This window comes from Paroedura picta, chromosome 11 (genome assembly GCF_049243985.1).
Source record: "Paroedura picta isolate Pp20150507F chromosome 11, Ppicta_v3.0, whole genome shotgun sequence".
In the NCBI taxonomy this organism is placed as follows: Eukaryota; Metazoa; Chordata; class Lepidosauria; order Squamata; family Gekkonidae; genus Paroedura; species Paroedura picta.
In genome coordinates, this window is record NC_135379.1 from 30,898,271 (window position 1) to 30,911,459 (window position 13,189).

General features: G+C 42.3%; 1 protein-coding gene across 6 annotated transcripts in view; it reads left to right on the plus strand.

The window, feature by feature from the left end:
* The window catches only part of CREB5 (cAMP responsive element binding protein 5), a 265,679-nt gene extending 252,867 nt beyond the window's left edge, over positions 1-12,812 (plus strand). For 5 of the 6 annotated variants that reach the window (XM_077302758.1, XM_077302763.1, XM_077302759.1 and 2 more), the window contains 3 exons: positions 1,794-2,021; positions 3,922-4,030; positions 7,854-12,812. In XM_077302758.1, coding sequence (XP_077158873.1) covers positions 1,794-2,021; positions 3,922-4,030; positions 7,854-8,017 — 501 coding nt within the window. In that variant the 3' untranslated portion in view covers positions 8,018-12,812. Of the gene's footprint in view, positions 1-1,793; positions 2,022-3,921; positions 4,031-5,237; positions 5,308-7,853 lie in introns of all 6 variants that reach the window. The other variant, XM_077302760.1, reaches the window with a different exon arrangement.
* The last annotated feature ends 377 nt before the right edge of the window (positions 12,813-13,189 follow it).

Sequence of the window (13,189 nt, forward strand, 5' to 3'; positions counted from 1 at the left end):
TTGTGTATGCAGAAATGTAAACAATTTTTTTTGATGATTCAGAACTTAGGTGTCACTTAAGGTCTTTGATGTTAAGTTGACAGTTTAAAAGACACCTTTGAAGTTTTTACAGTTCAGGTATGTCGCTGTAGAACTGAAGATCTATGCCTATTATAGAGGGCATCTGGGCTTCCTCAACATACCCTTCTCATGCTGTCAGCTAGTTCTCACAAGTCTGGAAGGAGTCTGAAATGTGTGGTTGATTACATGTGGCCAGAGTTCGGACATGTAATTAAGTGACCATATGCTAGTTTTAATTTCTTAAAGCAAGCAGGCATTTTACAGGTCCTTTCTTTCCTCACTCAAGGAGGAACGCTGGCATTTAATTTTAACAAGCTTGCTATCAATTGGAAACCAGTCAACAGTTGGAAGCTTTTATGGTACCCCAATAAAGTATCAACTCTAGGTATACAGCAAAGCAAAACTGTACTTGGATGACTCAGATGTGCCATCCTTCCTCAGAAAATAGCCCTGCGTGGCACTGTGCCTCATTAGAAAGGTTCAGGAGGATTGAAAGCATCTCCAAGATTATCTGAACCTGGCAAGTCACAAAGAAGGCTTGGCTGGAATAATATTGTGTGTACATGACTAAGTCATGATGAAGGCACTTTCACCTCTGCAAACCTTCGGAGCCTCCCTGCCAATCTAAAGATTTGGTTTCCTCCTCCTCAGCCCACAATTTGAGACAAATTCATGTCATTGAATCAACTAACAGTTGTCCCAAGATTACAAAACCAGATTATATCTTAGTTTCCCATTTTCTGCCTTTAACTCACTGAGACTGATTCCACATGGGCAGAAAAGGCCAGGCCCTGCACTTGTATGGCAGCAAGGCTAATCCCTGCTTTCATATGACATCATCGCCATCCCAGTCTCATCCCTGATGTGCTTTAGGCCCTCCTTTGCCCCACGGTCTGCCGCAAGGGCCAACGGGGCCTATCCACGCATAGACCTGTGTGAACTTCCAGGCCCAGCTCCTCCCTGCCTATGGCGTCTCAAACAAAAAAATGCCCCAGATGGCTCCATCATGCTTCACAGCAGCACAGGGCCAAATGGGACATTTCAAATATTTGCACTAAGATGGGATTGTTATACAATCCACCTTTGTGCAAATAATGCCCCCCATTCGGCTTCCCCCCTGCATGATGGAATCTTTCTGCCCCAGCTGCATTGTAGGGATGCAGAAATCCAGGGCGGACAGGGTCCGCCACCAAAAACAGCACTAGATTTAATCCTTGCTAACGCATTGCAAACAATTGGCTTGCTATCTTAGGGTAGTTTTCCATACAAACAAGGCCTGTGTCCAGTGTAAAGGGGGAAAAAACATGTCTTGACATTATGAACAAAATGAAAAGTCCCAAGGCTCCCTCTGTTTTGGGAGGAATACAAGTCACTGGAGAGATCTAGACTTTTCACACTTGAATCGAATGCTTTCTTTACTGCTGTTGAAATGAAATGAAACATTTTTAATAAGATGGGAGCAGAGAATATTTTTTCCTGCCTGCTGCAATTCCAAAAGGTTCTTCCAAAACATCCACTTGGTCCATGCAGTTGTCAAAGAGTAATTTAAGGGGATCTGGTGAAGTCTTTGAACTCACGCCATTCTCATATCTTGCCAAAATGTCTGCATTCAAAGAATATATGCTGGTTGTTGGTTTTTCATTTCCTTTTATTATTTAACTGTCAGCAATGTAATTCAGGGCCATGGCCATCCTCTCTCACCAGTCGCTGATTTCAGTTATTGTTCTTCTTAGGTATCAGCGGCAGCCCAACAAATGCAGCCCACTCAAACAATACAGCCACCTCAACCCACTGGGGGGCGCCGAAGGAGAGTGGTGGACGAAGATCCAGACGAGAGGAGGCGGAAATTTTTGGAACGAAACCGAGCAGCTGCCACACGTTGCAGACAGAAGAGAAAGGTCTGGGTGATGTCACTGGAAAAGAAAGCAGAAGAACTCACCCAGACAAACATGCAACTTCAGGTGCGGGATACTGTCGACATGCCTAGGACACAGAGGCCCTGTTTGCATCGTGGCTAATTGCTGTGCTACCAAGATGTTCTTGACCTAATTTTTAGTAAATAGTAGGCAGCGATGTCTGCCAGCGGGTTAGGTGCAGAAACCTGAATTCACTTAGCACAACGCAAACAATATTTCCAAAAATATTGCTAGACTATGTAGATCTATTGGAAGAGCCAGATTATTATGATGTGCACAATATCTTGTGCAAACAAAAATGTTAGTTGACATAGCTCCTGATGACAGTGAGGTCTTCTATAAACTTCTGAATCAACTCCAGCTCATTGGATTAGAAGCCGCTAGTCTTAACTACTACACCAAACTGGCCTTGGGGAGAGTGGTTGCTCAGAGCCATCTGGCTGCCAGAGCAATTAAGAAGCAAGGGGGAAGGTTTCACAGAAGGATCCCCAGGCTTTCCTCTGGACACCAGGGATTCCTAGTTTCTGAATATTACTCTAGTACTTTCCTGGTCCTGCACCATTTATGAAGTCCACTAATGAGCTTCTTCCTCCTACATGATGCTACCTCTACCTGTATAAGTATTGCAAGAGAAACAATCTTCCCATGGATGGCAATTCTGACATCAATATTTTTAAAACTCCCTTTCCTTTATTGTACTGCTGACTCTTCTCCTGTACTACCATGTAATCGTTACAGGCTAATGCGTTACTGACCTTTAGGAATAAAAGAATGAAAACCCATAAATTGTTCTTGGTTATAGAGTTCCTTAAACTCTTGAGTTAATGGAAATTAATAAAAGAAGCAAAAATGTCTTGGTTCTATGGGGAGAATTTGTTTAAATTTAAAAGGGCCTTTTAAAATTGAGTAAGCCTGAAAACCTGTTGCCTGTTAAATTTACTGAGACAGACCAGTGTTGGGGTTTGCGAAATGGCAGCATTTAATGGCAAAGCAACACCACCCCTTTAACGATTCGGGAACAAATAAATCTCTGTGCTCAGAGATAAATGGGAAACAAGTGTATGCTTCTGCACAAATATCGATGGTTTATACCAAATTAATATTGTTTCTGTTTCACAAAATATTTTAATTCCACAGTATGACATCACATGGTGAGAGTGATTCAGAGTTCAGCTACCAGCAAACATGAACTTTGCCAGTTGTAGTAAACAATATTAAATTTTTGCCTGTAAAATCTAAGGACAGGCAGGTCTGATCAACAACAACCTTTCTGAATGAGTGGCTAGATGTGATCTATGATGCATAGCAAACCTAAATTAGCTTTTAAGACTGTAGAGAATATATTAGTCAAAGCATTCATTTCTATTAGCTATCATCCTCTGTCTTATCTCCATCTCTGATTAATTTCATCTGACTTCACAAGCCTAACTCGTAAAAATGGGGCCATTTATTTTCAGGCAAGTGAATATGTTCTTTTTAGCGCTCTTGTTAAAGCAAAAAATATTTATTTTGTAAGATGAGTCTCAGAGACAATACGTCTCAGTACTTGTACACAGGGGTATACCCACTGAACACATGCCTATGTGGGGAAGAGAATTCAGGGGATAATCATGTGCACATTTGAATGTCTCCTTCAAGAGATCACTGGGTTTATTTATCTATTTATTTATTTATTTTTATTACCTTTGATACCGCCCTCCCCCTAAGGAAGTTCACACAGAACGTCAGAGAACAATCCATTAAACTGATTGCCAAAATTATTTTGAAAACATTGGCCGCAGTTTGACTTCCCCTGGTTGCCCCATGATTTGCTGTTGTTGTTTTTTAAAGAGTTAGATGAAGAATCAAACCTACACAACGCCATTGTATTTATAAGAACACAAGAGGTATATGTTATATAAGGGGTACAAATATGTTAAAAGTAAAAGGCTTTCTTTTCTTTTAGAACGAGGTCTCCATGTTGAAAAACGAAGTAGCACAGCTGAAACAGTTGTTGTTAACGCATAAAGACTGTCCAATAACAGCCATGCAAAAAGAGTCACAAGGATACCTAAGTAAGTAGCATCTGCATTGTATTTTTCCTATTACATATAAATGTCACTGGGGGGGGGGGCTTGGTCAGATCTCTCTGAGTTCCTGAACAATGAATGAAAATAATGCCTATGAAAATTATGGAATCTGGCAATGGCAAACAAGATCCTGTGATAAAGCATACTAGCAACTAGTCCTACAGATCTGGAGAACAATTTATCACACATAATGCTTGTTAAGTATAGACACCAAATCAGTAGCATCTGAAAAGAAATGTCATCTCTCTTTGCTCTGTTGGACTTATTATTATTTATTTTATTTATATATTGCCCTCCTTACAAGCCGTGCAGTCCTAAGTAGATCTGCACCCTTCAAGCTCTATTGATCACAGGGCTTCAAAGGGTGTAGCTCTGCTTAGGAGTGAACAGTTAGAGCAGGATCCTGCCTGCTACTTAGCTGGGACCAAAGGAAGAATGGGCAATTTTGAGCAATTTGCCTCGTTACTGCTTCCCCATCCATACAGACCCCATACCAAGAAGCAGCTTGGTATAGCAGAAGAGTGCCAGCTTCTAATCTGGTGAGCTGGGTTTGATTCCCTGCTCCTCCCCCACATGCAGCCAGTTGGGTGACCTTGGGCTCACCACAGCATTGATAAAGCTGTTCTGACCGAGCAGGAATATCAGGGCTCTCTCAGCCTCACCCACCTCACAGGGTGTCTGTTGTGGGGAGAGGGAAGGGAAGGCGAATGTAAGCCGCTTTGAGATGCCTTTGGGTAGATAAAAGCGGCATATAAGAACCAACTCTTCTTCTTCTTCTGTTATTTTTATGGGTGAAAACAGCAATAACAGTAAACTGGGTAGGATCCATTCCTACGTCACAGTTACTTCATAGTCATTGAGGGCCCGGTTCTCACAGAAATGGCAAACATCTTCCTGCATCATAGCACTTCCGAATACAAGTGTGGAGCTCATTTATAGAATGCCCCAACATTCAGTCAGTCAGTCAATCAGTCTCCTGGTGTTTTAAAATTATGTCAAGGTCAAGGCTGGATGGAAATCTGGTTTGCTATGAGCCCAACTAGACATGACTGGGGAGAAAGGAATTCATGATTTGTGGGGATTTCCGATTTTTAATAAAAGATGAAGCAAGCAGGTGAGGGGGTTAAACCCCCTCTTTTCTCCCTTTCTTTACCTCACATGCGCTCCATTGCTTTCAACACTTTTCTTCCAGCCCACCTCCAATCCAGGAAGTGAGCCAGGCTGGAAGAAAAGAGCAGAAAGCAACAGAGCACCAAAGCAAGGTAAGGTGGGTAAGAGTTGGAGCTTATTTCTCCCCACCTGTATAGTTTCTGTTGTTTTTTAAAATAACCTCATCTCCCCATATCTCTTAATCTACAACAGGTAGACGTGCATAAATATGCATGGCTCATCTACCTTATGTCTTTGAATGGATTATTCTAAAAATTGTAAAGTAGCATCTGGCCTCCAACTGCAGTCAGAAGCAATATAGAAAGACACAGGGTCATTCTATATATGATGCTAGTCCTTTGAATGAACTATCAGTTTTTTGCCAGTTAAGATAGGTTTACTAGTTTCTCTGGGACAATTTTTTCAGTAGTTTGGAAATCAATTGTAATTTTGCAAGATCTACAGGGCCTATCTAAAGGTTAACAACTCCATTTCCCACTTAATGAGATCTAGGCCATATTCTTAATTATACATTTGTAATTATGTAAAGTTTGAATGAAACTATTGTATGCTGGTGTGCTTTATGAGGAGCCAGACTAGCTGTGTGCCAAGTGCCTTCTCTGTCCTGCCCCCCCCCCCCCGGTAGAATGAGATTCCAGAAGAGATCAGGGCCCTGATGGATCTAAAACAGTTCTGCAGGACCAGGCATTTGGTTAAAATGCCTCCACCAGGCATTTGGTTAAAGTTATCCGAAGCCAAACAACATAGACTGGGCCCCTGAACCTCCCTCCCTTGTACCCATATGCTGACCAATCATGGGTCTGTTAGATTGTGTACTGTTATTGTTAGAATGTTCTCTGTTTATTACTATTATTATTACTGTTACCTTTATTTGATATAGTCACAGAGTTTGAAGTACTGTTCTTTGTTTTTCATTCCACGTGAACCACCCTGAGCCTTAGGGGAGGGCGGTATACAAATGTAAAAAAATAAGTGGGCATTGGGAAGCCAATCCTGGTCTGTGCCTGAATAAAGTTCCAAAATAATAACTTAGGTCCAAGAAGGCCTGGATGATCTTAAAAAACTTCTTGAGAAGCATCCTACTATGGATGCCCTCCTACTGTAATTCCTACATGAGTTAGCTGAACTGGCTGCATAAGGGCAGTGTGACCTGTTCAGCAAAACTGTTTTTTCCAGATTCGCTTCCACCGGTCAGTACACCGGTCAGTATTCCTTTCATAAGGAACTTGGGGGTGATTCTGGATGTCTCCCTCTCAATGGAGGCCCATGTCACAGGAGTAGCCCACATGGTGTTTTTCCACCTTTGCCAGGTGAGGCTACTAGCACCCTATCTGCCTCCAGACTGCCTGGCAACTGTGATCCATGCAATAGTCAGCTCTAGATTGGACTTCGGTAACTTGCTCTATGCTGGCCTATTCTTATCATAGAGCCATAGAATCACAGAGTTGGAAAGGTCATCTAGTCCAATCCCCTGCACACTGCAGGAACTCACAACTACCTGCCTACCCACAGAGACCCCAAATTAATTTCCAAATGATCCCCCCTTGACCTGGAAACTCTAGCTGGTACAGAATGTGGCCACTGGGGTCCTCACTGGGACACTTTGGAGGGCCCATATCCAGCCTGTGCTAAGGCACCTGCATTGGTTACCAGTTGTGGCCAGATCAGGTTCAAGGTCTTGGTGTTGACCTTTAAGGCTATTCGTGGCTTGAGCCCTACTTGAGGGACCACTTGTCTTCTTATGCTCCCAGCAGGACTCTTTGCTCTGCAGGTGCTAATCTGCTGGAGGTACCTGACACTAAGGAAGCACACCTGACCCCTCCACCCAGGCCAGAGCCTTTTCAGTCCTGGCCCTGACCTGGTGGAATGAGCTCCCGAGACACCTGAGGGCCCTGATGGAGCAATCACAGTTCCGCAGGGCCTGCAAGACGGAGCTCTTCTGCCAGGTCTTTGGTTGAGGCCAGGGCTATGGCCAACAGGGCCCCTCCTCAGGTTACACACTAATATCTTGTGTACCCCATCCCTAAGGTGGATTGCTCTGGGGAGTGGCTATGCCACCAATCTTACATTGTCAAGGGGTTTTATGAGGTTTGAGGGTTATGGGGATTTTATGAGGTTTTTATGGGATTTTATGTTCTGTAACCTGCAACCTGGGGAAGGCACTGGCAAACCACCCCGTATTGAGTCTGCCATGAAAACGCTGGAGGGCGTCACCCCAAGGGTCAGGCATGACTTAGTGCTTGCACAGGGGATACCTTTACCTTTACCTTTTAACCCGCAACAAGTCTCCAGAAAGTGGTGGGATAGAAATTAAATAAATAGATCAGGCAGACAGACAGACAAGGATCTGGGAGACCAGGGTTCAAATTCCTATCACAGAGGACTGTTGTAAAATTGTGTGTGCTGCTGTGAGTTCCTTGGAGGAAAGGTGGAATAAGATGTACACGATAGATAACACACAGGTAACCCTGCATATTGCAACCCATTATTTTTAAAAAATCATGTTGCTAGTTTTATTACCTAGTTACTGCGTTTCCTAGATATTTGTGTCATTGACCACCTGATACTATTCTGGCTGGACAAGGGAAGCGGGGGTCTGCTGACATGGGCCTGAGTCTTCATTTGTCCTCTTTTCCAGGTCCTGAAAGTAGCCCTCCTGCAAGTCCTGCCCCAGTCTGCTCACAGCAACAAGTCATCCAGCATAATACCATTACCACTTCCTCTACAGTCAGCGAAGTCGTAGGAAGCTCCACCCTCAACCAGCTTGCAAGTCACAGAACAGATATGAATCCAATCCTTTAAAAGCAACCTGTTGGGACCTGCTGGGGGGAAAAAAGTGATAAAATATCCAGTTTCCTTTCTTTGTTAAAGGCATTTATTTTTTGAGAGCTATCCTCAGATCTGGAAGACACTTCAGCCCTCAAAAGACTTATTGAGTTGCATTTTTATAGTTATTAAAATGTCTTTTATACTTAGTAATAATAAAGGGAGTTATGCAATGATTATGCTATCAGCTTGAGAGATGCTTTGGTGCTTTCTCCAGTTTCCTGGTATCAGTTACTGGCTTGTTTTGTTAACCATTCTGTTCCTGTACATAGTCATGCTCTTTTTCTCACCATTGCAGGCTGAGACATCAGAAACATGTGAAACTGCCGCTCGTTAGCCAAACTGAGGCTTAAGAAATGTTATACCTAGGGAAGAAGGAGTAATTGGGCTATAAATACATGGAGGAAGCCTGGCTGACAATGTAATAAGTACATCTGGGGTTGTGTGTGTTTTTTGTTTGCTTGTCTGTTTGCAAAAGCACCAGACCCTCAAATGCATTCATAGCCTTGCAGGCCATTTTTCTCTTTTTGCAGTTGTTTTCTGTTCACTACGCATTTATTGGTGCAAACAGAAGATCATGGCAATATGTCCCACAGCTCTCTTTCAGTTCTTTGTCCAAGCTGTTTATCTTCTACAGCTCTAAGTGCCCAGGATTTCATGTGAAATTTGGGATGCTGTGGCTAGGCATTTAAATTCTTGTCAATTTCAGGGCCTTCTTTTATTTTTGTTGGGGAGAGGGGTGGAAAAGCAGATTTCTTTGCCTGCAGGCCCCAGGGAACAGAGCTGCCCCCAAATCTTCAGAGATTTTGCAAGCTAGAGCTAGGAACCCTAGACTGAGGTGCTGTACATAACAGGCCACCAGTCCTTCTCCCTACCCATAAGCCCTTTTCTTATTCCTGCCACCCACCATAGGGGCTCATGTTTAAAAAATGTAAAATGCAAAATGTGCAGTCTTTAAAAGTTGCATAATTATTGAGTGCAGAATTTCCGGTCTCTTTGTCTTCAACCTACACTTCCATTTACATTTCAAACCATATATTCTGCTCCTAAAACTTTCTTATCATCCTTCAGCCTCCAGCTCTGACTTTCTACTTCTTGTTGCTCTTGCTGTTTTCTTTTTAAACTCTCAAGAAACACTGATGTGGAAGAAAAGCCTCCAGGCCTACAGCCTATTCACACAGAAACAGCTGGCTTGGGCACTGTTTTCAATAGCCACTTATCCACAGCTGCACTGGGTTTTGCCTTTCCAAAACAAAACACACACACACTCTTTTTATGATCCTTGATTTAAAGTTTTTAATAAATAGTAGAACTGAAAAGCAGCTTACCCACAGGTGAAGCCCTGCTAATGACAGCAAAGCAAGGAAAGGCACACAAGATTTTGTTGTAGGGAGACCAGTACCTAATTAGGTCCATTTGGAATAGTTGTTTGGTACTGCCAGGCAATGGGGAAAATGCCTGCCCCGATCCTGAGCCATGGGATCACAGCACAAGACTGCCTCACCTTATTGCCCTCAGTGGTTATGAAGAACAGGGGGCCATCCCTCAGCAAAATGGAAGCTCTTTCTCCAGGGCTTCTTTCTATGCTTTCCCACTTACAAGAACCATGCTGAGAGAGCCAGCAGAGCAGGACTGGGATGAGAGATGCACAAGAAAGAATTGTGCTCTTCGCCCAAAGCACATGATCCCATCACCAGCACATTACTGCAGCTGCATGGGAAGAAACCTGGAGGAAATCGTTTCTGTTTTGCTACTGCTGCAGCTCGTCATGTTTACTCCTTCCAAATAAATATGGTCTATATAACTGGGGCACTGATATAACCTAAAATGGGGGATTCTGATTCACTCCCTTCAAAGTAAATCTCTGAAATCAGTGAGGCTTCCTTCCCAGTAAGTATGTTTAGGATGATTCTTGACGTTGATCAATCCAGCCTTAAGAAACTAACTATACGGGCTGGATGGAAAATGGTCTTTACAAGGGGTTGGTTTTCTCCTTAATTTTATGGACAACTGATCCTGAGTCAAAGCAAGTCATCATCTTCTTTGGCCTGACTGTATCAAAAAGACTTTAGAGTTGCAGCATGTTGTGAAAATCGCATTGTAAGAGGGGACCACCTTTCCAGACAGGAAACAAATCTCATCTTTATTGAACAGCCTTGGCAAGTAGTCTGGGCATGCCTCCAGACTATTTAAAACTATTTTTGGTTTGAGGATACCAAAAAGAAGTGAATTATCAGGATTTAAGCAAAGAGATGTGGTTTACAGTTTTGCCCTAAAATTGTGTTTTGTTTGGGGATTTATGTCTTTGGATTCTTTTATTTTCTGCAAAACTGAACTGCCATCATCATTAGCATCCCTTGGTGCAGAATGAAAACCCTCTTCTTTTTGTGGGGTTTGTTTTATTAGATTTTGAATGATTCTATCAAGAAGGTACAATAATAACAAGTAGAGGACTCTCTCTTGTCATTTGTGCTTTGTCAACCAAAGAGTACCAAGAGTGCAGAAAACCCTGCTCTGGTTTGGCTTGCTCTAAGCTTGTCTCAAGGTACAAACCTCCTCTTTCCTCCCCCTGCCCTGCTTTTGCATGCCAGCACACTAGCATCTGTACAGGTAGGTGCTTTTCCCAGCCCTTTGGCCAGAAAGGTTTGCCTACTCCTGAGGCTAACAATTCAGGTCCAGAACTGATTTGGGGGAAGTGGCTGGAAGGGAAGAGAAGGAATTGAGGACTCAGTACAGTGTTGCCTTTGCTAATTCACTCAAAGAACAAACAGTATAAATGCTAGGAATACAAGATATTTTTCTATTATATTTTTTGGGGGAAATGTACTATGTTATTTAGCTATAGAAATGGCAAGTGATATGGACCCTTGTCATGTCCAATTCATCAGGGTTTTATACACACACATATATGGATGGAACTGTCTCACCTAAATTAAACTGAGAAACTCCTTTAACTGAGGTGGCAGCTCAGCAGTTTTCAAAGAAACATGTACATGGAATAACCCCCTCCATCAAAATGCATGGTGAGGCCCAGTTGACAGGTGTCCCATCTGCATATGAAAGAACACACACAAAGCTCTGAACTGGGCACAAAGCTTCCTTTGAAAAGGGGTTCTTACCAAATTAACTTGATGCTTAACAACTTATGAGTTCTAAAAGAAATGCACCACTCTCATGCTAAAGTTACCCTTCTGTCTGTGGAACAGTTATATATATATTTAATATAAAACCAGTACTGAACTCTTGAGAGTGGATCGGTTTTAAAGTATGCCTTTAATTTTGACCTCACTGTTAAAGTAAAAGTACTCCGTTCAAATAGGATAGGATGAAAATAGGCAGGTTTGCCTGCTTAGTGATTCAAGGAGTTGGAAATCTGCTCCCTTGTAACAACTCACAAGATTTAGTGGAGTGTGAGCTTTCAGAACCAGAAGCTACCTTCTCATACTTCTGGTCCACTGATACTGCTCTCCATAACAGGATTAATTCCTGGAAAACTGGAACAACATTTCTGGATCTAAGAGCGCCTCCCCTTGTGATATTTCACAAGACACACTGCTTCTTCAGGACAGGCAAATGCATGGTGAATCCATAGGGGTCATTCTGATAGATTCAAGTGGGGAGCCATGTTGGTCTGAAGTTGTAGGACGATGTGTCCAATGGCACCTTTAAGACCAGTTTTATTCAAGGGGTCAGCTTCCATGTGCACAGCACACTTCATCAGACAATGAAACGGGAGTTACTGACAAAGTGTGCTGTGCACACAAAAGCGGAATAAAACTGAGTTGGTCTTAAAGGTGCCACTGGCCTCAAACTTCATGTATCCTATCTTCATTTAACAGGTTATTGTATTAATCTTTTATGGAACAGAAACACAGTAGGAGCTCACTAAGGCTGCAATCCTGAAGACACTTTATAAGCCTCCTCGATTAACATGAGACTAGTTTCTGGGTAAATCTCAGACTTGCGGTCGAGAAGATACTTGACTTCCAGGCTTCAAATAACCCTGAACTTTCCTCTCTTCCTCTGTAAGAAGTCTTTCCCACTTCTGTAGTCTTCCTGTTTGAATTAGAAAAAGCTGTCAGGAAAGGCTTTCACCATTTATAAACAGCAAAGCTTGGAAATTGTGTACATTTCTTCTAAAGGTATCCATTCTTTCTAAGTTCAGCATCTGTATCTAAATACTTCTCCCATCAGCGGTTAAAATGCCAGCCATTTCACTTAGAATTAAAAATCTGGGGCTTGAGCTCATTTGTATACAAGCATTTATCTTGGGGATCCCCCCCCCCCCACGCACTCTATTTCACTGTGCAGCAAAGAAAGTATCTTGGAAACTCCAGACGCAGCTGCTTGCAATACTTATCCTAAAGGGTTGTATGGCAATATGAAAGTTATTTTTGTTTGCTTGATTTGCTTTGCTTCATCCCCCCCCCTCCTGCAAGCCATAGTCCTCCACCATAACTTTTGGGGGGACAAATTGTGTGTGTGCAATTCAGATGTCTGGCAGTGGTGAGTTTAATCACCTGCTTGTCCAGGCTGCTTTAAGTCAAAATGCACAGCCCTGTTTTGGAAGGGTGAAAAAGGACTGGTGGGTTCTTTATAATCAAGATTTGTTTCATTGTACCTGATCTTCTTTTCTCTAACAAGTAGGCTACAACTGACTCTCTGTAGCAGGAATTTATATTTTATAAGCAACAACATTTACTGAGGGTGTTTTAAATCCAAAACCAGACTTTTAGTTAGAATCTGCTTTTAGGCAACAACTTTTTTTTTTTTTTACAAAAAAAGAAAAAGAAAAAAAACGTATACAGTAGATTTATGGAAACTCATGAGGACCAAAGTGAACTTAAAAAAAAAAACAGGAATCTATTAATTTAGTATTCATATAGAATTTTTATAAAGTATTTATTACTAAATGTTATTTTAACACATTCCATTTAAACAGTGTTCTTGTACGGAATCTCTTTTGTGTTTTTCGTAGTTAAATTGGGTTGAATTCAAAAGCTCAGGTTCGATCCGAAAGTACTCTTCGGGAGTGGACGAACTCTTTCCACGAGCAGAAGGACACTTCTGGAACCAACCCAAGGGGCTCAATCCAACGCTTTGGGGAAAATCCACCCAGTGACTGCTGACATTCCGTTTCATCCTTGA